This window comes from Anopheles cruzii, chromosome 3 (assembly GCF_943734635.1).
Source record: "Anopheles cruzii chromosome 3, idAnoCruzAS_RS32_06, whole genome shotgun sequence".
Classification (NCBI taxonomy): Eukaryota; Metazoa; Arthropoda; class Insecta; order Diptera; family Culicidae; genus Anopheles; species Anopheles cruzii.
In genome coordinates this window covers 79,814,829-79,836,750 of record NC_069145.1, presented here as the reverse complement: position 1 = coordinate 79,836,750, position 21,922 = coordinate 79,814,829, and the positions used below count along the sequence as shown (strand labels likewise).

General features: G+C 49.0%; 6 protein-coding genes across 6 annotated transcripts in view; 3 read left to right on the top strand and 3 right to left on the bottom strand.

The window, feature by feature from the left end:
• LOC128271090 (annulin-like) overlaps positions 1 to 11,333 on the top strand; it is an 11,791-nt gene extending 458 nt beyond the window's left edge. Inside the window, exons 2-5 of the mRNA XM_053008527.1 lie at positions 8,843 to 8,873; positions 8,941 to 9,510; positions 9,623 to 11,112; positions 11,187 to 11,333. Of these exons, the coding sequence (XP_052864487.1) occupies positions 8,843 to 8,873; positions 8,941 to 9,510; positions 9,623 to 11,112; positions 11,187 to 11,333 (2,238 nt within the window). The remainder of the gene's footprint in view (positions 1 to 8,842; positions 8,874 to 8,940; positions 9,511 to 9,622; positions 11,113 to 11,186) is intronic.
• Positions 668 to 3,734, top strand: LOC128275047 (zinc finger protein 552-like). Its single transcript, XM_053013422.1, has 3 exons — positions 668 to 861; positions 1,030 to 1,150; positions 1,293 to 3,734. Exons 1-3 carry the CDS (start codon positions 848 to 850, stop codon positions 2,595 to 2,597), a joined length of 1,440 nt encoding a protein of 479 aa, XP_052869382.1. The 5' UTR covers positions 668 to 847; the 3' UTR covers positions 2,598 to 3,734.
• Positions 5,440 to 8,048, bottom strand: LOC128275046 (annulin-like). The gene is made up of 4 exons (XM_053013421.1): positions 7,910 to 8,048; positions 7,264 to 7,812; positions 5,698 to 7,190; positions 5,440 to 5,628 (listed from the first exon to the last, which is right to left on the bottom strand). The coding sequence occupies exons 1-4, from the start codon at positions 7,962 to 7,964 to the stop codon at positions 5,440 to 5,442; spliced, it is 2,286 nt and encodes a 761-aa protein (XP_052869381.1). The 5' UTR covers positions 7,965 to 8,048.
• A 608-nt stretch (positions 11,334 to 11,941) lies between the features above and the next one.
• On the top strand, positions 11,942 to 17,204 carry LOC128271445 (annulin). The gene is made up of 6 exons (XM_053008982.1): positions 11,942 to 12,157; positions 14,645 to 15,160; positions 15,228 to 15,611; positions 15,675 to 16,324; positions 16,384 to 16,818; positions 16,880 to 17,204. The coding sequence occupies exons 1-6, from the start codon at positions 12,064 to 12,066 to the stop codon at positions 17,090 to 17,092; spliced, it is 2,292 nt and encodes a 763-aa protein (XP_052864942.1). The 5' UTR covers positions 11,942 to 12,063; the 3' UTR covers positions 17,093 to 17,204.
• An 82-nt stretch (positions 17,205 to 17,286) lies between these two features.
• On the bottom strand, positions 17,287 to 18,567 carry LOC128271429 (lipase member H). The gene is given in 4 exon segments (XM_053008963.1): positions 17,287 to 17,921; positions 17,996 to 18,162; positions 18,226 to 18,427; positions 18,507 to 18,567. Coding segments are annotated over 4 exon segments (1,065 nt in total).
• A 2,044-nt stretch (positions 18,568 to 20,611) lies between these two features.
• LOC128271089 (lipase member H-like) lies at positions 20,612 to 21,912 on the bottom strand. Its single transcript, XM_053008526.1, has 4 exons — positions 21,852 to 21,912; positions 21,593 to 21,770; positions 21,327 to 21,511; positions 20,612 to 21,264 (listed from the first exon to the last, which is right to left on the bottom strand). The coding sequence occupies exons 1-4, from the start codon at positions 21,910 to 21,912 to the stop codon at positions 20,612 to 20,614; spliced, it is 1,077 nt and encodes a 358-aa protein (XP_052864486.1).
• Positions 21,913 to 21,922: the final 10 nt, after the last annotated feature.

Genomic DNA, 21,922 nt, shown 5'->3' with positions numbered 1-21,922 from the left:
CAATTTCTACATAAGAACGTTATCTACTACGTTGCCGAACTACATAAGAATGCCTTCAATTTTGCTTGCGTAATTTTCCACTTTTTCCCCAAAACTCTAGAGGCTTCTAACTCTGTACAAATTCGTATATATTCCAAAATAATTGCACACATCAATGGTCTGGAGTGCCCAATCTACTGCCCAATCATATTCTGAGCAACAATTGCCCTTTTTGGCCTAAATTTGTTCATGGAATAAGGGACCAGTCATTTTGACTGGTCATGGTATAAATCTCCAAAAAAAAAATATTTTTTTTTCCATCATATATAAGAAAAAGTTTATTTGTGAAATGTATTCTATGCTTAGAGCTATTAAAAGTCATAACATCATTTGGGGAAAAAAAAATTACATGTAGTGGAAATTTGCCATTCAAACTGCCCGACCAGTCAAAATGACTGGTGTGGTATATCTAGTGTTAAGTGGAAGTCAATAAAAGGCTCGGAAAATGTGAAATTGCATGGTTTGTGTTGAAACTAGTCTCTTCCTTTTCGTCTTATAACTGCCCATTTAAGTAGCCTGTGGTACAGGTGTCAGATTAGCGTACGGTCATATGTTTTTTTGCTGCTTGGTGGGTTGGTTTTGACAGTTCCAACCATCGCCGCCGCCGCCGACGGACCGTAACCGGGGAGATAAACAGAGGATTTTCTGGAGGCTGGCCAGTGCAGTGCGCCAAATAATATACCACACCATCCGGTGCGACAATCCGCGCGGCCTGTTGAAACGTTGCGCCTGGCCATTTCCAGTTGGAGCCCCATTCGATCTTTCCCCGATACGGTAACACGGTGTGCAAATGTATCGCCCGTAAGCCATGAGTCCCACACAGTAAGTATACCAATTTTGGGGCAAATTAGGATTCCGAGGATTCGTACGGAAAGGGACAAGGCCATTAATGTGTGTGTTTTGTGGCTTTTTCTTCCTCAAACTTTGCGCATCGACGTTTTCGCTTCCAACGTGTTTTTTTCCATCCCGTCGGATCGCTTGATGGCGTAGTGCAAAAATAGAAAACATTTGCAGGCTCTGTTTGTCCGGCGATGACACTTTGGAATCTATTTTTGGTGATAGTGGAAGCGATTCGCTTCAGACGATAATCTACGACTGTACATCGATTAGGGTGAGTGATTGAACGCGGTTCGCGTGCGCAAGATCGCGCCACCGCAAGACGCTGGAGGATCGTTGCTTGTGCGTCTTTAAATGGTTGATTATTTTTGGTAAATCCAATTCAACTAACTAATGGTTCCGTACCGGACTCGTAGGTACAACGAAACATGGGCTTTCCGTCATCGATTTGCGGTGCGTGCAAAACAAGGATCGAAAGCTTTTATCAGTTCCGCGAACGATGCAAACACAACGATGAGTATCTTCGATCAACCCTGCTGCCGCTGGACAGGGTGCTGGATGAGGAAGAGGAAGCGGAAGACGAAGACGAGGTGGTCATAAAGATGGAACCCGAGGTGCTGCTGGAGGAGCGAAGCGATGTCGATCCCAGAGAAGGAAAAGACGAACAAGAAATCGAAACATTCGACGCACATGGGATGATCTTGGTCGATGGGAACGACAATAAAATCGGTCTGCTGCCCGGCCAAGACATCGAAGGGTGCGAGCTTGATCGGTGGGAAGAGTCGGCTTCGAACGGGAACGACTCGAACGATGCCTCGTCGAATGAATCGCTCAGCCTGCAGCCGGATGTGTACTTATCCGTGCCCGAACTCAACTACGTGGCGCCATTGAAGTGTGAATATTGCTCGCAAGAGTTTAGCGTCCTGGAGCAGCTCAAGCTACACATAACCAGTCACAAGGAAGAACGAATATTTCAGTGCTACTACTGTCCGAAGACGTTTCACTTTGCCAAAAACCTGAACATGCACGTGGAGTACATTCATTCGAAGGCCAAGTATTCGCATCCACCGATATCGGTTTGGCAGCGGCATCAGCCTCTGCTGTACAGCAGTAGCAGTAATAATAGCAGCGTCAGCCAGAGTACGAACGGCGATGCACTTAGTCCGTTACCGCAGCTCGATAGTACCGACTGTCTGAACAACAACACCATCCCGAGCAGCATTGGCGCCAACTTAAGCCTTAATATCAACCTAAATGGTCGTACGACCGGTAGCGAAGGAAGCGCGTTGGGACATAACGTGAAACCGATACGTTTGCCAGCTGTACCAGCCGGTTCGACGCCGCCGGAAATCAGTGTTCCAGTGCAGCGGTCGACATCTTCGTCCGGACAGGAATGCCACGTGTGCCATAAGAGCTTCAACGATTCGACTGCCCTGCGGCAGCATATGCTGGTGCATGCGGGCGAAAAACCGTACAAATGTGATATCTGCTCGAAGTCGTTCTACAACGCCAGCACGCTGAAAACGCACCAACGCATCCACAGCGACCAGAACCCGTACCGGTGTGCGACGTGCACGAAAATGTTCGACAACGCCCGCAGTCTCGAGCTGCACCATCGCACGCACACCGGGGAAAAGCCGTACGCCTGCGATGTGTGCCTGAAAAAGTTTTCCTGCTCTTCGAACTTAAAACGCCACCGGAAGCTGCATGATCGGTACTAAGGGGCACTAAACGGAACATGTAAATAGCAAGACAGGAATCTCTCAGCATAACCCGCGCGATCGATGTGAACGCTACAAAACTGACTGTGCATTTACGAACCGCAACTAACGAAACTGGGCTTCCGGTCCAGACAGCGTGGCAAAACCGATTCTTAGGCCTGCTTCGGTGGGCCCTTAATGTTGATTAGTTTTTTGTTTGTGTAACCATTGTTAATGTTGATGTTAATGTGCCGGGAATGGACCCCAATCGAGGAGCGATCAACGATCTCTCGCCTGGTCAACACAAGCCGTTCTTCCAGCCTAATACTGTACATAGAGAAACTAGAAGACAATTCTGCTCATCCCACGAATCGAAAACCTGACGACTGCTTAGCGAACGAACTGTTTACAGTGGCCAATGGATCGCTGAATTTGTGTACCATACCGAGCTTACTTACAAACGGAGCAAAAAAACGAGAGAGAAACGTTGAGCACAGTGCCTCACAGTGATGAACGAAATACCTAACCAAACTAATCGCGATAGTTCCTTTGTTGCCAAATAGTGCAACCGTCGCAGTAGGCGATGGGTGCGCCGCGTTGTGAAGCGGAGAGCCAACTAATGAGCCCTTGCCTATGCCAATGTGTATTTAAGCTTTACCTTCGTTGTTTGTTCGATTTATGTTTAAGGTTTAGACTAACATACATTTTGTTTTCACGCAGTATGTGTATTTTGGTAATCGCCAAACAAAAAAAAATACGTGATCGTGCGAACTTTCGATCGATCCATCAGAGCAATTGATCCCTGGAAACGAACCGGCTAAAAGAAAGGCCTGCATGTTATTTATTTACAACCTCTATTGTTCTAGTCAATTAGTGAATGCAGGAGAGAAATCGGAAAAGGAACGCCGATTTTACGCCATCAACCGGAAATATGGCCACTCAGCAGAGTGGCCAGGGTTGTACCAGCAGTCATTTAAGCCAGCAAGATTTTTTTACGATATTTGTTATGTGTTTTACGTGAAACGTAATGTATATTTTATCTTAATTTTCAGTCAATCTCCTTTTTTGATTCTATTTCAATCGAAACGCTTGTTAAACTCAAAGCTGCTGTATAACTGTGGCTTACACAAAAAGGTATTGCAATTAAACGAGAAACATGGATTGAAACGTAACGTTGTTTTGCTTGACTCATTTTCCTTTGCACTTTTGGATGCTTAGGAAGCTAAGCAAACCGCCGCATGATGACCCTTATAATCGGCTAAGCGACATTTGTAACTAGAGAGATCACCATTCAACTCAGAAACAATGATTCATGAATAGTAAATCGGTCAATCGGCCGGTCCCTTTTCTACGCCTGTGATTGAAGACTTATGTCCTTATCGGTACAATAAGGTTAACACTGCTGCTGCAATAGACAAGCGCCTTTGTCCGGCCGATAACCGTTGCAATGGGAACCACCGAGGATCAGCAATAGGCAACCTTTACCCAGAGGATGGTTCTGCGCTACTTCGGCGACACAGTGACGTGATGCGACGCCGGCGATCGCGATCGCAACACGCGTTGGTGGCGTCTGGAGGTCATGGCGACTAGGGGGTGGCGACTAAGACATGTTATGCGTCGAGTTTCATTTCCAAGATCTTCTGGGGCGGTGGGGATTTTTTAGATTCTGAATGTTCGCTGACCACTTGAAATGAACGAAACCAGTGCAGTCAGACACAAGCGCTCCGATAGTTCGGAGTAAAGGGCACAGCTCATCATAAGCAGCATCAGTGGCTGTGGTTTGTAGTGGTGCTAATTTGAACTGGAACACCAGACACTCCCTCGTGCGACCCTCATGAGAGACGTTCGATCGGACAGTGATTGTATGCAAATTTCGATTAATTGCCAGCATCGTGCCGCCGACGGTAGGAGGCACGTTAACTCTCCAGTTAAGGTAGTTTGCCCATTGGCGCTACCGAGGTCGGAACAAGAACTTGTCGATTGCTTTTATGCCGCGCTCTTGGTTGTTATTGTAAAAATTGCCTACCGGTTTTTGGCACTGATCGCTGCATTCGAACCACTGTTGTAGGTTACATAAAAATACAAAGTGAGAATCTTGTGAACAAAGTGACATCATCCTTCCACAATCCGGCCAGAAGGACAGTGGGTTTTCGTTTCAAATCGACCAAGGTTCACAGGTGTTTTTGTTCGGTGGTCTAAGAATTCAAAACAACGTCCGACGCATGATCTATATTCGCCTGGCGGTCAGGGGTGCCGTTCGTGTTTGATTCAACAAATAAATTGTATAATCAACTGATACTGGTAACCGGTAACCGAAGGTGGTACTTCAATGGGGAGCAGGTTGAGTACTTATTGGCGCAACTGCCGTGATTGCTCAACCCCCGCGAAAGCGAACAATGATGTTCCGTACACGATCGATGACGGGCCGCGGAATCCCTTAGCAAAACCAATCATCCACACTGGCGTTACGGATAAAGTCGGTAAGTAAACCAAGCATTGCTTGCAAATCTACATAACTGTAATTGAAAACCAACCAGATAATTGTCCACGAATGGGCAATAAATTATGTGCCCAAATAAGAGGGTGCCAGAATAATCATGTTGGTTGATAGGTTGATCGTGAAACAATTCGTTCGTGTGATTAATGGTTTTCTTGCTGTTCTGTGTGAGACGAGATAGAAAAAAATACGGAAAACATGAAATTGTCCTTCAATTTGATTTTTTGCACCTTGACAATATATCGACGACCTTCGGAGTGCATCACCCAGGTGTTATTTTTGCATACTGAAAACAACTTATTTATTCTCGGAAAATAACATGAACAGAAGTTCATAACTGAACACTGCAACATTAAATCACACCGATCAGGAGAAAAATAGAACATCCCGCATTGAATTGCTTTCTTCCGATGACGCGACGTCGAAGCTAAGCGAACCTTCGATGTCGTTCAATTCGTTGGAATGAAATTTGGCCAACAGCTGATTGCTGCCGAGAAATGAGGGTACAATCAAGAACACTACCTCGTAGTTTCCATTCGCTTCAATCGCATCAACCTGTAAATCGAGAAAAGAGTTTTTAAGAAAACCTTAGAACCGTTACGTAACCCGAATCATGTGACCTACCGGAATAGAGAGGGTTTTGCATAGCCCGGAACATTCGATGTTCAGGACCCCGCTGGTCACCGGTATGGGCAGTGGATTACGGAACGAGGCAATCACCTTCACTGAGGATCGATAGATCGCATCACTGTTGAGCTGCAACTGCACGTCCGGCTTCCGGAGTCGGTAGTCTTCCTGGGAAAAGTACTCAAAGTCCACCCCGTTGACGGTAGCAAAACTGGTTACCTTGAAAATGGCCTCGTTCATGCCCGGCTCGTAGTAGTCATCGAATGCGATCGGTACCTCCACCGTTTCCTCACCGTTCGGATCGAGCACCACCGAAAATGGGTGGCTTATGATGGTTTTAATGTTTTTACCCGTGTACAGGATATGGTTGAGATGGATCCGTCCACCGACGGTGTACGAATCCGCGAGGGAAATGTTTCTTATACGTAGAGCGATACGGAATGAATCACCCATCAGCGCTTGATCGTCGAGGACCAGCTCGAACTCAACGTCTTTGCCTTGGTGCTTGATCGACACACGGTCGTCAACGTCAACCAGTTTGAGATAGTGCTTGGTGAGACAGCTTTGGCCGAGCTTCAGGGCTCGCAGCATAGAAATGGTGGCCTCGGACGACTGTTCACCGCACTTGTAGTTCTGCGTGATGTCCTCCCGCTGGTCGCTACCGATCGCTTTGGTGCTAATGAACTGTCCGATCCCGGTGGTGTCCTTCTGGATCAACTGTAGCGCTTTGCTTGGTCCACGGTAGCGCCAAAAAACTTTGTCCGCGTTCACTTCGGCGAACACAAAATCACTGTCGTAGAGTACGTTCACCTGGCCGTTTTTGATCGCGGCCACCGGAGCCGGTCCGAGCTTGTAGGATCCGTCGGAAAATTCCTGCGGTGTACCGTCGATCACTTGCCACCCATCGTACTCCGGGGTGCCAAGATCGTTGCGCTTCAGCCAGACCTCGTTCCACACGTGATAGTTCCAGACGGAGTCACGTGAAAAGTTGCGCATGACGTTGCCCTCTTCGTCCAGGTACACGTCGATCGTGAGTGACGCCTCGGTGTCGTGTGCCGAAGAAAAGGTAGTCACGATACGGCACGGAATACCGAGCGCACGGCAGAGGGTACCCAGGACCCCGGCGAACACCCAGCACTGCCCGTACGGGACCGGATTCTCGGTTGCGTAGTACTGCTGCAGGATCTTGACCGAACCGGTCCACGTTGTCGGTGCCGTACCGTTCTCGTACTTACCACTCCAATTACCGGCCACAACTCCATAGTTATCGTTGCTGTTTACCACACCCGAAAGTGCCCGGCATACCTTGACCGGATTGCCACGGAACGTGGCCGATAGTCGCGCCACACGGCCCAACAACAAAAGCGTGCAGTCGAGAATGTCTTCTTCGTACTGTCCCAGTTTCCATTGGGTGGCGTAAAAGCTACGCTCGTTGCCTTTCCACAGCATGGTCATATCCTCGAGCACGTACTCTCTTCGTTGATCTTCGTCTGTCGGCCAGAATAGCAATAGGGAAAAAACAGACTAAGCACGGCCCTGAAATCACCGGCGAAATCCTCTTACCCTCGAGAAATACGGGATCGCTTTCGCACCACGGATTGAACAGCAAGTAGAACGGCTGATCAAGCTGATAGACGACGGCTTCAACTTGTGGGGCCCCGGATTTAACGTTCACCGACAGTGTCCACCTTGACACGGATGCGCTCGGGGAAGTCCTTATCGCAACGAGATGCTCAACTAAATTCCCTTCAATCGGACGCACGCCTTCCAATTTGGCCGACCAATCGGAATCGTGATCTGCGTCCACGGTGTCCTCGGTTTGCAGCAACAGATACACGACCGTACCGTGCCCGTGGCTGATCCACTCTTCATCGATCGGATCGACCGAAAGGACGAGCGAAATGGCATCGGTTTTCGCTTTAATCTGCCTATTGCACACGAGTTTCACCACAAAATCCTGGCCCCGTCGTACGATCAGCCGTGGAGCCGATCGGTGCATAAGCTCGAACTTGTCCGTCCGATGATTGGCACCGTTCTCACTGGGGCATGTGTCAATTTTCTCTACAAGCAGCTCACCCAGCTCGTCGTCCTGCTCAATCTGGTTGTCCTGGTCTGGGAAGCACGTCGTTATGACGATCGTTATCACGCAAACGGCTCGTTAACATTCTTTCGATCGTCCCGGAAAGTCCCAAGCGACACTTTGACTTACCTGCGGCTTCTGGCCAGAACGGAAAGGGTAGGGCATGTGGGGCCGACACTTCCATTGTGGTTCTGCGGTCAATCGATAGCACTCTGTGTAAACGCGATGATCCGCGGCGAAAGATCGTCAATCAGCGTTCAGGCGTGACTTGGAACTAAAGCACTGGCCGGTGGTGTTTCGTTCATTTATATTGCCGCATGTTCGCGCGGACCCGGCATCGCGCATCCCGCTTCGCTGAGTCACAGGGTGGCGTTTCGGATCGTCTATTATTAAGTCAAACATTCACACCAACAGATAGCGGGGCGCTCAACAATATCTCCTTGCTGGCCGGGTTTTTTCGAGGATGAAATGAGGCGGCGGCTGGGCCGGCCAGAGGGCGGTCCACAAAATGCTGACAGTTCGTCATGGTAGTGACGTTATTTCGTCAAGCCGGCATTCCACGAATACCAACAATCAAAGAGTGAATGACCAAGCACGCTAAGTGAACCGCGGGCAACCGAATTGGGTCCTCTGGGCCTTGGTGCAGTGGTCGTTATCAATGATTTCCAAACTCTCATTTACTATTGGCCTCGGCCAATGTTTACGAAACATGGTCGTACCCGACAACCCGTACAATTTCCGCGCCTTGAAAGTATCGCGTCCAAGCACTAACGATTTTGTGCAAAGCTGACCAGGTGTCCGTTCCCGACATTGGCAAGTTCTGGCCAATCGTAAAATTAACACTTATCAGCAGAAAAGGTGATGTTGAAGTTTTCGCCTTCAAAGTCTTGTTTTTCGCCTAACCGATTGACTATGCTTCACGAATCGAGCCGATAACATACACCGACGATTGTGCACTTGTTGATCGGAGCACTATAAAAGTGGCCCAAAAGTGGTGATCCGCTGTATCGGTTGGCTGTGAAGTACCAGAAGTGAAGTGCGATGAAGAAGTTTGCGGCGCAGCATCTGCATGGCATGTGGCCAGCACGGAGAGGTAAGCGTTGTGCGTTGGTCCGGTGCTGGTGCCCGTGTTGACCGTGCTGCCCGAATCCTTCACACAGTGAATGGGAACGCTTCCGAATCGCGCATCCTTACGATCGAGGCAATCGATCTGTGTTTCGACGAAAATGGCGAAGCCCACCACACGGATCACTACGAAATGATGTCCGATCCGCGGGTCGAGCAAGTGCGTCGGCGAGAGTTAGTCGTACGCCGTGGCGACAGCTTCATGGTGCGGCTACTCTGCAACCGTGCTTTCGACGCTCAGGCGGACACCGTAGTGGTCACGGCGCACGTCGAGCCTTTCGGTTCGGAGAAGGTAAGCTTTGGCAACGGCTGCATGGTGCACATGGCGCTGGAGACGCAACAACCGCAAACTGGCGGTGCGACGGACGCCACGGAGCCACAGGACTGGGGTGCCACGGTGGTTGGAAGCGCGGCCGGCCAGGATGGCGTGAAGGAGACCATCACCGTGGCGATCTTTGTGCCACCCGGAGCATCGGTGTCCCGGTGGAACCTGGCGTTCAACTGCCGGCTGGATGCGACTAACGGAAAATCGTCCTTTGAGATTCCCGATCCGTTCTACGTGCTGTTCAATCCTTGGTGCAAGAGCGACCTAGTCTACTTGGAAGGTATGGCGTCTTTTCCGAGTCCAAAGTGTCCTGGGCAAGGTTCGACAGGAGCTTCGGCTAAGATTTGAACCCCTTTTTGGTGTCTCTTGGTTTTCTTCCAACACAACGACAGATGAGTCCGCCAGGCAGGAGTATGTGTTGAACGATAGCACCATGATATGGAAGTCGACGCCCAAGGATCGGGGCATGCACAGCTGGAACGTGGGTCAGTTCGAGGTGGACGTGCTACCGTGTGCCATGTTTATCGTGGGGGTGACGGGTCGCGTGTCTCCGACGTACCGTGGTAATCCGGTGCGCGTTGTGCGGGCCCTGTCCGGCGCACTGAGCACGGCCAATGGTCTGGGAGTGTTGCGAGGCAGGTGGACCGGCGACTATGGCGGTGGGACGCCTCCCCATGGCTGGAGTGGATCGGTCAAAATCTTGCAGCAGTTCTACAACACCGACGAACCGGTCCAGTATGGCCAGTGCTGGGTGTTTGCCGGGGTCTTTCTAACGGTGTGTCGGGCACTGGGGATACCGTGTCGGGCCGTTACTGCGTTCGAGTGTGCTCACGACACTGAGTCCTCGCTGACGATCGACATCTTTGTCGACGACAGTAACAGCACGGTTGCGGAGTATTCGGAGGATTCCGTCTGGAACTTTCACGTGTGGGACGAGGTGTGGATGAGGCGCCCGGATCTGGGCATTCCGCGGTACGATGGGTGGCAGGTAGTCGACGCCACGCCGCAGGAAATGTCCGACGGCATGTTCAAGCTAGGGCCGGCCCCCGTGGCTTCGATCAAGGAGGGGGCCATCAACACGCTGTATGATACGGATTTTGTGTACTCGGAGGTGAATGCTGATAAAATATATTGGTCGATCGATGGTAGTGGGAACATGCACCCAACACCGCTCCTCATGGACACGGGTAGTATTGGACAGCATCTCAGCACGAAAGCGATCGGATTCAACCGACGGGAAGATGTCACCGATAGCTACAAATTCCCCGAGGGATCCCAGAAGGAACGGGAAGTGATGCGATCGGTCGTGGTGCAGGGATGCCAACGGTTCAGCGGGACGTGTGTAGCCAGCAAACAGCTTTCTCCGGTCACCAAAGCCGCTGACCATGGGCACGGCATTCAGTTGACCTTGCGGGCGTCCTCCGAGCACGTCCTGGGAAAGCCTTTCGGGATAGAATTAATTGTTTCGAATTCGTCAAAATCAGTGCACGATGTAGAGGGATCGATCAATCTTAAACACTCGGACTACACCGGAAAGCACACCGAGCTGCTTCGGACGGTACCGTTCTCGGTGACGGTTGCTGCCGGCCAACAGGTATCGATAAAGGAAACGCTGAACTACAGCGAGTACAGGAGCACTAAGTTTGATCAGACCCACATCAAGGCATTCTGTATGGCGAGCCTGAAGGGTGATGCGAGCAAGAAGCTGTTCGTGAACAGTGACTTTAGCTTGGAAATACCATCGATCGAAATGAAGCTGGAGACGAAATCGGACGGCAGCATGGCCGTGGTAGCACAGCTGCAAAATCCACTCTCCATCCCGCTGACCGATGGACGGTTCATTTTCGAAGGATCACGCTTTACGAAACCGCTCGAAATAAGGGTAAGTTCGGGGTCGGGGTTACCGCCGAGTGGTGGCATAATACCGATCAGTGTTTTTTTTTGCTTATTTTGCAGTTTCCTAAAATACTGGAGAATGAACTCATAAAAGCGGCATATCCAATAGCCAAGAGGGGCAAAAAGTGTAGCACCATCGTTTCGGCTCGCTTCTGCGCGAACGAGCTGAAACATGTCAGCGGATATCACGCGTTCGATCTCCAATGAACGTGCTTGGTGAACCACTAACAAGCTACAATAAACATCCTTCTTGTTCTAAAATTATGCCCTAAAGAGAGCATTTATCGCATTTATTATTTTTTTACGTATGACTATGCCAATCTTAGGGGGATCGAGTATAAACGTCGGTGACGTATCACTACGCCATCAGACACGAACGAATTGCGCGAGTCGTAAAGTATGACATCATCACACGATCGCGAACAATTTGGCAGCATGATTGGATGCTGCGTGCGTTCCTCAACCTCAACCTGTTCCACCGTCCCGTCCGATTGTCGGCGAAGAATGATTCGCTACCCCTTTGAAGGCTGATTCACGAAGCACACCGACTCGATAATAAACGATCTTATGCTGCCCTCCGGCACTCAAGCAGGGGGAGCCCGTGAAGAGAGAGAAAGAGAGAAACCGGGTAAAACATCCGGATCCTCTCGTTCCTCGTTCGCATCCGCGTTCGTGTGGAGTGTCGCCTACTGGGGCGCAAGATCGCGCGCTGGAGATCGTGTCAAAAGGGGCACATCTGAGATCTAAACGTGCGCAAAGTCGAACCAGCCAAACAGCACGGCCAGCTCGGATCGCAGATGATTTTGAACGTTCAACGTGCGCGGTTCACGCTTGATTCAGTATTTAGAAACTGATCGTACGCGATCGAGAACTTGTGGGGGAGAGCCAGTGGTGAAGATATTTTCGCAATAGTTGATTTGAGCGTTTCCTGGTCACGATGAGTTATTTGTATGATTACGTTGAGAAACTTCTGCCATCTTCGTGGCGCAGAAAACGCATCCGACGCCCCATTATTTGGTCCTCCCCGGAGTGTAAGTATACAGTGTACTGGTGCAGTATTGTGTTAAAAAATCGCCAGCAACATGTTGATGTGAAATATAATAAACAAATGAATGACCAGTTCGAATCGTAGCATCCTGGGCGTGCTGGGATGGTTAGCAACCCTCTCACAATGGGTTGCTTAATCGGCACTGCGAACCCAAAATTATCCATGCACACGCATGGATCCATGATCCATGATCGCATCCGCACACCCGGTGGTCAGTTAATCATTATCGATTGTGTGAGTGCCGCTACAAATGCATTCTCGGACACATGGATCAGCAGCTAAAAATAGCTTCGTTCATGCGTTCCGTAGGGTAAAGCTCGGATTAGGTACGTGTTACTTAATAGGACCTGGAAGCACTGTTCCGCGGACACCGCGGGTGTTCTAGCCTAATTAGATACGGCGGCAAAAAGGAAGCACACACAGCGGTCGCCCGGAATCGGGTGCGTAGTATGTAAAACATCTCGTCAGACCCACAGAGAGTCATGTCGGACTTGAAGTCAGTGTCGGTGGTAGTCGTCAACCATGTGTCATTCGAATGCTTGTGGCCGTTGATGGATAAAAAATCGCAAACTTCTAGGCGATGATTTCACGATCGCACCATTCTTGAATACGCTGACCATGACCGTGACCGTCGAAATGATCGGACAGTTCGCCAAAAAAAAAACTATAAAACAGAGAATTTGCATGCTTGCTTGCACGCTTGGTGGTCGAAAATGTTTGTGCTACAAAATGAATTGTTTACGTAATCGGTTTTGTAATCATTGCCAGCATGCGTTAAGACGTTCGGACCTTGCGATATTTTTGGGTGTACAACTTTGGCGAGTTGGGGTCCTTGAGTGGCAGGCCGTTTGGATCGTTTTCAGCATCTCCAAGAGTAGGGTTCACAGAAATTAATAGACGTGCGTAGAGCGTGTCGTAGGTGTCTACGCGGTGACCATAGAGGGACGCATCTCGCCTGGGTGGGTAGCGAATGCAAGACCTGTGGTTTGAAGAACCATAGCACATACCAGGCTGCTCAGCTTCATCTTGGGGCATGTAGGAAGTGGAATCGATTAAAATGAGCACAACGATTGCCTTTTAATGATGCCTGTTGAGTCGTATCTGTAGCCAAGGTCACCAGGCCAGTGTTATTAAAACGAATGCTGCATTGTTCCAGCGTCATGTAAATAAGCAAAGTTACAAATCTAACCATTCCTTGAGCAGAGTTTAAATTACATTTTATCCACCTGATCAGAATTGTTGGGAACATATGATGGTTAAGTTAACGTATGATGGTTAAGTTTCAAAGATAGCGAGAAGCAATCACTTGCCAAGAGGCACTTAAGTGCAGTGGAAACACACCCCAATAGGCCCATGTGGCGTGAACATGTGCAGCCGTGTACGCGTCCGTGAATTTTATTGTATGCTAATGTGACGCTAAGCGCGACACGAACCGCGTTAAAGCGCGCTGCTTAAGAGCTGATGGGGCTGCGTTGTGTCAATAAATCGCCTCACGCCTCCGTTGGTTTCCCGCGGACCCCGATGCGCGGTACCGTAAGGTAACGTCATCGACAGCGAAAGTGAAGGTTCTACGGCCCGCTACGCGTTGTGCGGTTGTTTCATTCATAAAGAAGTCCATCCAGATGGTAGGGTTTAGGGTCTAACGGTGAACTGGTTTGTCGTGAAAGTCATCACAGCCGGGAACGAGCCGCTGATTAGATTATGCCAAACAAACCGGTAAACAATGCGCCTGCCGGATGGAAGCTGCTGTGAGATGCCTATCTTCTCCCAGCACTCCTACCGGCAGTAATTGGAAGATGATTGACGGCGCCGATCGACGTTGTAATTGCAGGATTCTCCCTGCGGGGCATCCGCGATTCACACTACCGATTTGTTTATTTAATCTGATCATCACGAGTCGAAGTTTTAAATTGGTTTACGCTAAGGTGTGGCGGAGTAACAAGAGCCGATTCGCCGCTGACCTTACTATCAAATGTGTTATGTAAATGATAACAAATCACACCTGATTGACATTGACCTCGATGGACCTCGATCGATCGTCAATAAATTGAAAATGTTAACAAACGCGGAGCGTCTTTCGAGGCGCGGATACGGCTGTTGCGCGGAACAAATAGAGTGAAATTGGCGTCTCTCGGTTAGCCGGATTCTGTTGAGAATTGGTTCCTTAGAAATGCGCGCTCATGACTCAATGCGGGGGGAATCCATTCGAATGATTCGCTCGATGTTTCCAACGCCGATCGTTAATGACTCAAACTGTCCATTTTATTCTGAAGGATGTGCACTTTTCAAATAAAATTACTCAACGACGTCTTGACCACGTGCGACCACATTGCAAATGGCGATCACCAGCGGACCAGTGGCAAATGATTGTGCATTTCTATCGAAAGATGACGTAGGCCTGCGACAGTATGTTGCGCGTCAGAGGACAGTTTAATTGTTTGTTTCGTGTTCTGTTCTGTTTCTGCCACAGATTCTGCATCCGCCGACGTGATGACGGTTCGGTCGGTTGATCTTTGCATCGAGGAGAACGGCAAGAATCACCACACCAAGCGGTTCGAGCTTATGGGCCGCGATGAGTACAGTGGCAAGATTCCGAAGCTGATCGTTCGCCGCGGACAACCGTTCCGGCTGCGGATAATCTGCGATCGTCCGTACGATCGGAGTCGCGATGCACTGAGCTTGATCTTTACGGTGGCCGACGAAGATCAGCCAACGCACGGGCACGCGACGTTGGTCGGTATTCCGGTTAACCAGTTTCCGTTCCAGCTGGGAGATCCGCTGGAATGGGGAGCCGCGATCGAAACGATCCATGGTGATATGCTGGAGATCTTGGTGAAGCCTGCCGCTTCGGCCCCGATTGGCCAGTGGAAGCTGGACATCGACACGAAGCTGTTGAGTGATGCATTCGGCAAGAGCTACTCGCTTCCTCAACCGTTCTACGTTCTTTTCAATCCTTGGTGTGTCGACGATCAGGTTTACATGGAAGGTACGTGTACTGGGGTCAACCATATCTTCGAAGGCACGCTTGTGACGATTAACTGTTGACCTTGCAGATAGAACCCACCGCCATGAGTACGTCATGAGCGACACGACGCTCATCTATCGTGGATCGTACAATCGGCTGCGACCTTCGGTGTGGAAGTTCGGCCAGTTCGATAAGCACGTGCTCGATTGTTCGTTGCTGTTGATCGATAAGATTGGTAAAGTGAGTGCCACCCACCGGGGTGATCCTGTGCGTGTTTGCAGAGCCATTTCGGCTGCAGTAAACTCACCGGACGACGATGGTGCCTTGATGGGGAACTGGAGTGGAGATTTCTCTGGTGGCACGGCTCCTACGAAGTGGGTTGGCTCGGTTGAGATCCTGCAGCAGTTTTACAAGAAGCAGAAACCGGTCAAATTTGCCCAATGTTGGGTGTTTGCCGGAGTGGTATCCACAAGTAAGCGCAGGGATGGTTCGAGAACTCGAAGAGAACGTTAATTATTTTCCGCCCCATCCTTAGTTGCTCGAGCCATTGGAATACCGTCGCGGGTCGTGACCAACTATTCGTCAGCACACGACACACAGGCCTCGCTAACGGTGGACTACTTTGTGGACAAACATGGCAAAATTATGGAGGAAATGAGCTCCGACTCTATCTGGAACTACCACGTGTGGAACGAGGTGTGGATGCAGCGCCCCGATCTGGGTATCAGTTCCGACGGTGACTACGGTGGGTGGCAGGCAATCGATGCCACCCCGCAGGAATCATCCGACGGGATGTTCCGCTGTGGACCGGCCTCGGTGCTGGCGGTCAAGTTGGGCGAGGTACTGAAACCGTACGATAATAATTTTCTGTTTGCGGAAGTGAACGCCGACAAGGTGTTCTGGCGTTACACCGGACCACAGCACCCGCTGAAGCTGCTCCGAAAGGACGTGCTCGGAATCGGTCTGTTCATCAGCACGAAAGCCACCGGTCGGTGGGAGCGTGAGGACATTACGTCGTCCTACAAGTTTGCGGAAAAATCGGAAGAAGAACGGGCCACAATGTTGAAGGCCCTGAAACAGTCGAACAGCTACTTCAGTCGGTACTATCTGAACGAGGAGTTTAACGAGGTGTACTTTAACTTTGAGCTGCGCGATGACATTAAAATTGGGGAACCATTTAGTGTGGTAAGACGGCTGGCGGCTCGTGGCATAGAATGCTTTGATTTATAACCGCTTTTTGATAGATTCTCCTCATCAGAAACCGTTCTTCGGAGAAGCAGCACAACATCGAAGGATCGCTGCACGTTGACACCATACTGTACACGGGCAAAGACCGCGAAAGTGTGAAAGTGGAACCGTTTTCGATCGCCCTGGACCCGGGCACAGAGCACTCGGTCCAGATGATGGTGGAGTTTACGGACTACTACCGCAAGTTGCGCGATCAGGCAGCATTCAATATTTCGTGTATGGCCACGGTGCAAGACACCGAGTTCGAGTTTTATGCGCAGGATGATTTCCGTGTGCGAAAGCCGGACATAAAAATACATCTACTGGGAACGCCGGTGTCGCAGGCACCGGTCGATGTGCAGATCACGCTGGAAAACCCCCTTCCAATAGCGCTTCGCAAAGGAATATTTCACGTGGAGGGATCGGGCATAGGAAAACCGTTACTGTTTAAGGTGAGTTCGAGCACCGGGTTGTTTGATTGTGGAAAGTATTTTGATTTCCTTCTATTTTCAGCATGCTGAAATAGCTGCAGGAGAGAAGATATCCAACGTTTTCACCATGACACCACCCTATTCGGGAAGGCTAACGATCGCTGCCAAATTTACCTCGAAGGAGCTGGACGATGTTGATGGGTTCCTTGCATTCGAGTCTGCCCCACGGCCAGAGGACATCATTATGGAAACGGAAAGCAACGCAATCATCTCCCGTACAGACGTGATAGACTAAGAAAGCCTGCCAAAGAACCTGCCATACCTTTCTTTCCCCAGTTACGTCCTAACCCACTGCCTAAATTATGACCGTTTTTATTAACATTATGCAGTGTTGTATTTAAATTAATTAAACCCAATAAAACTATAGTTCAAGTGAACAAGGGCGTAGGGACACTATTTCAGTCTTCAATCAACCAAAGCCACAGGCGCCTACAATCCTTTACCGTATGCTGGTTTTGGATTTGTTTCGAGGAAGAATTTTCCCCGGGTAGACAGGGGGGTGGCGTCGCCCATTGGCACCGGATTAGTTCGGCATCTGGCACTGCGGAACTCGGCAATATTCGTACACGGATAAGCTTGGAAGGACATTGGCCTAGTGATGGACTCGGCAAAGTACTCGTACGATCGTCCATGGCTACAGGCTCCAACAAGATCGTCCAACAGTGAGCCGCATCCAGGCTGAGTCGCGGTACCTCCATTCGGCCAAAAGTCTACGTGGCCCAACTCCTTGTCATGGCCCAACATCCCGGCACAGGTGTGTATAACATCGACGAACTGGGCATCGTTCGACTCGAGTCGTTTGTATGGTTGTGGATCGGTGAATCCAGGGAGAGCCGGATCAAGCCCGGTAACGCGCCCGACCTTTCCTCTCTTTACCGCAATTCCAGCAAATCCGGCCGTGTGTGCACCGAGACTGTGGCCAATGATATGCACATCTTTCAGGTTCGTTCCACGCTCTGCCACCATCCGATCGATAAGTCCTCCCACGTGCCCTCCGACATCATGCGTTGCTGCGGCCGAAGTAAAATACAGTGTGTCCGAAGCCAGGGGTGCCCAGTCTACGACTGCATTCAAACGAAATTCCAATTCCATTTTACATTGTTACACACGTTACACAGCCACATTCTAAGGAACTTACTGAACACGTTCATGTCCTCCCTCTGAAGGTAACTGTTCTTGATTTGCTGACCAACCGGACTACTGACGGAGTTCATCCATCCGTGAATGACGAATTTGGTGGGAAGACTAGGATTGTACGACTCGTTCAGCGCCAGTGGTACAGCGGGATCGTTCATAAACTTGAACGGTCTGTCAACGATGAAGCCTCTGAAAAGTTGATAAGAAACGGATAAGTTGCGTAGCAAAGCACTTTGATGATGTCGTCGCTCTTACTGACGATAGTAGTAGAAGGTAACATCCTCAAACACATTCCCTTTCCGTGCGCCGCGGTTAGTGTCGTTCGGCTGCGAGAGGTCCACAATGTGCGGCGTTCCGTTATCGTCGGGCATAAACATCCAGGTGACGCCGTAGTTCGGATCCAATGCCTTCAGCTGTTCGAGGTCGCAGTTCACTGAAGCACGAATTCGAGAGAAAATAAGCAATTGTCGAAGGAAACCATCTGTGGGGCACTAGACTAACGTTAAACTAACACTTTAAGAGTTCCCGCAGGAATACATATTGACACATTAACTGAATAATGTAGTCGAACATACTACCGAACGGCACATGTCGTGCACCCGCACTGATTGTGCCCGTGATCTCCGTGTGTAAGAGGTGCGAGGACTTATAGGCTAATTAAATCCATATCATAGTGGCCGAATGGTAGAGTCGGCTTAAAAACCGCGTGAAGTTCACGGAAGATCGCAAAACGCCACTCGAGGAAGCATTATTATCACGTGGCGGTTGTTCACAAAAAAATGAGTAGGTGTGATTAACAAAACTGAGACCGTTTATCGCGGGTAGCGCCACTTTACTGACGGTTGGGTGTCCCAAACATTGCTCCGGACCGTCGCGTTAGGTCAACACTGCGACACAGGGAACAATCTTGCTGAAGGACGTCGCACTTTTGGCTCAATAACACTAGTGGCCCCCGGCTCAGGGACATCGCACGTCAGTTTGCGTTCTAAAGTAAGTGAATAATTTTTTTGAAATTATTACTAGTCGGCAGTGTGATATTATTTTCTCCTGGTTGACAAATAAATATTGTTCATTGTGTTTGGGAAAATTATAACTGTAATTTTCCGAAGGGAACCATTTTGAAAAAAAAGAAGAAAAAAAAACAATTGTTGACTTCTGGATTTCGGTTTGAAAGCACGTGTTTCTACTATATACACTCTGGTTTGCTCATTGCATGGGATAACTTTTTGCAAAACAAAAATATTATTTGAAAAAGGTACAGACCTAATTTTAGAAGCACTACAAACGACACCACCTTCCACCACATCTTTATTAATGGAAAAAGCCACTTTAACGCGAAACACTACAAATCGGAACTGAACCCGTTGTGCCGGAGATTGTCCGGTTTATAAAGAAGCCACGGTACGGCTACACGATTATCGCGACGGTGCACTTGAAATGGTTTACTTTGCCGTAGTTTTTTTTTTATTACTATTGTTTTCTTCTCCCCTTTTTTTACGTCCGACCTCTAAGCGAACTAATTAGAACTCGAAATCGGGCGTGTGATTGAATAACCATTTTGTAGCCCGGTGACCCAGCTAAATAGGCGAAAATTGTTATCGAGCGACGAGTGTTACCATACGAATTATATTGAGAAAACCTGATATAGCAGGTAGACCTTTAAAGCGGAACACGAAACGTTGTGTTTTGCTAAAAACGGAAGCAAACAATCGCACAATGAAATGAATTTGTGCTTAATTGTATTTCCTATTTTCTACGCCACTGTCGCCGAACCGAAAAACCGGTTCGGTTTAATGGTGGTATCAGGCATACTTGGATAGGTGAGAAGCAGTTACGGCTTTAGTTTAAAAATAAAACCAAACCGAAAGGCCGAGCTACTACCATCAATTTGATAAAGATGACGTTTACCAGAAATGCGCTCAAACAGCATACGACGGCGATAAATGTGCAATCGTCGCGGTGCAAGAACGGCTGCAACTGCAACAGGCGTTGCGCTAGACATACTGGCACCTATAGTAGACATTGAACGTTCGGTAGGTGTACAGGTGAAGTTCACGAGGTTGAAAAGCTCTTCATCGAGTTTGTGGCGCACAGTGTACTTGAAGTCACCGGTATGCGGCTACCCCTTCGGTTTGCCCTGTTCGACGATACGTGATTGAAATACGGCTACTCATGAATTCCCAGTGAAAGTGCGAATCGGTCCGAGGTATGATGATACGAGTTATCAGATCTGAAAGTAATATGTTCTGTAGTCAAGGTAACCATCGACCACTACCATTACACAATTTTTTTGGGAAAGCCAATGATCGTTGCCAAATTTACTTCGAAGGAACTTGGCGGCTTCAACGGGTTTCTTATATTTGAGTCTGCCACACGGCAGTCATAGGACATCATTATGGAGACGAAGAGCAACGCAATCATGTCTCGTACCGACGTGATACATTAGCGAATCCTGCCAAAGAACCTGCCATACCTTTCTTTCAACAGTTACGTTCTAAACAAATTCCCAAAATTATGACCGTTTCTATTAACATTATGCAATGTTTTATTTAAAATAATTAAACCCAATAAAACTATAGTTCAAGAAAAAATTGGCGTAGGGACACTATTTTAGTGTTCAATCGATCGAACCAGAAAGCGCCTTTAATCCTTTACCGTACATTGGACTCGGATTCGTGTCAAGAAAGTAGTTGCCGCGAGCAGATGATGGTGTAGCTTCTCCCATTGGTACCGGATCTGATTGGCAGTGGGCATCGTGAAAGTACGCAATATTTGTACACGAATAAGCTTGAAATGACATGGGCCTAGTGATGGACTCGGCAAAATACTCATACGCTCGTCCATGGCTACAGGCTCCCATAAGTTCCTCCAAGAGCGAAGCGCATCCAGGCTGAGTCGCAGTACCTCCGTTCGGCCAAAAGTCTGCATGGCCCAGATTCTTGTCATGGCCCATCATCCCGGCGCAGGTATGTATAACATCGACGAACTGAGCATGGCCAGGGTCGAGCCGGTTGGTGGGATCGGTAAACCAAGGGAGAGCCGGATCAAGTCCGGTAACGCGCCCGACCTTTCCCTTTGTCACCGCCGCTCCAGCCAATCCGGCAGTATGTGCACCGAGACTGTGGCCAATGATGTGCACATCTTTCAGGTTCGTTCCACGTTCTGCCACCATCCGATCGATGAGTGCTCCCACGTGCCCTCCGACATCGCGTATGGCTGTGGCCGCTGTATAGTACATCATATCGGCAGCCAATAGTCCCCAGTCTACGACTGCATTATAAAGAGATTGGTTTTACAAACCATTGCATTCACTTGACATTCTTAAGACTTACTGAATACGTTCATATCTCTATTTTGAAGGTAGCTGTTCTTGATTTGCTGTGTACTCGGACTACCCATGGAATTAAACCACCCGTGAATAATGAATTTGGTCGGAAGCCTTGGATCGTACGACTCGAATAGCGTCAGTGGTGCAGCGGGATCGAACTTGAACGAATTATTCTCGTCGATTGAGTGTCTAGTAAGTTAAGAAGAAACGGATTACGGATCTTTTTTCTTCTTAAACGCGTTAAATCGTTCCTGACTTTACGGCACTTACTGGCGAAAGTAGTAGAAGGTGACATCCTTCTGCATATTTCCTTTTCGGCCGTCGTGATATGTGTCGTTCGGCTGCGTAAGGTCTACAATGTGCGGCATTCCGTTATCGTCGGGCATAAACATCCAGGTGACGCCGTAGTTCGAATCCAATGCCTTCAGCTGTTGGATGTCGCAGTTTACTGAAACATGAATTTTAGCGAAGATATGTAAACGTTGAACGAAGGTGCATCTGTGGGACACTAGGCCAACGTTAAACTAACACTTCAAGAGTTCCCGCAGGAATACATATTGACACATCAGCTGAATAATATATTCGATCATACTGTCGAAA

What these genes read in the sequence shown, in the direction of transcription:
- LOC128275047 (XM_053013422.1), top strand. An exon ending in ACGACTGTACATCGATTAGG is followed by an intron (nt 1,151 to 1,292) that starts GTGAGTGATTGA and finishes CCGGACTCGTAG; the next exon opens with GTACAACGAAACATGGGCTT.
- LOC128275046 (XM_053013421.1), bottom strand. Translation starts at nt 7,964, where the DNA reads ATGGAAGTGTCGGCCCCACATGCCCTACCCTTTCCGTTCTGGCCAGAA. An exon ending in GTTCTGGCCAGAAGCCGCAG is followed by an intron (nt 7,813 to 7,909) that starts GTAAGTCAAAGT and finishes CGTGCTTCCCAG; the next exon opens with ACCAGGACAACCAGATTGAG. An exon ending in GCAAAACCCTCTCTATTCCG is followed by an intron (nt 5,629 to 5,697) that starts GTAGGTCACATG and finishes CTCGATTTACAG; the next exon opens with GTTGATGCGATTGAAGCGAA.
- LOC128271445 (XM_053008982.1), top strand. Translation starts at nt 12,064, where the DNA reads ATGAGTTATTTGTATGATTACGTTGAGAAACTTCTGCCATCTTCGTGG. An exon ending in TGCCGGAGTGGTATCCACAA is followed by an intron (nt 15,612 to 15,674) that starts GTAAGCGCAGGG and finishes CCCCATCCTTAG; the next exon opens with TTGCTCGAGCCATTGGAATA. An exon ending in TTGGGGAACCATTTAGTGTG is followed by an intron (nt 16,325 to 16,383) that starts GTAAGACGGCTG and finishes GCTTTTTGATAG; the next exon opens with ATTCTCCTCATCAGAAACCG.
- LOC128271089 (XM_053008526.1), bottom strand. Translation starts at nt 21,912, where the DNA reads ATGATCGAATATATTATTCAGCTGATGTGTCAATATGTATTCCTGCGG. An exon ending in ACCTTCTACTACTTTCGCCA is followed by an intron (nt 21,512 to 21,592) that starts GTAAGTGCCGTA and finishes TTAACTTACTAG; the next exon opens with ACACTCAATCGACGAGAATA. An exon ending in TAGAGATATGAACGTATTCA is followed by an intron (nt 21,265 to 21,326) that starts GTAAGTCTTAAG and finishes TTTATAATGCAG; the next exon opens with TCGTAGACTGGGGACTATTG.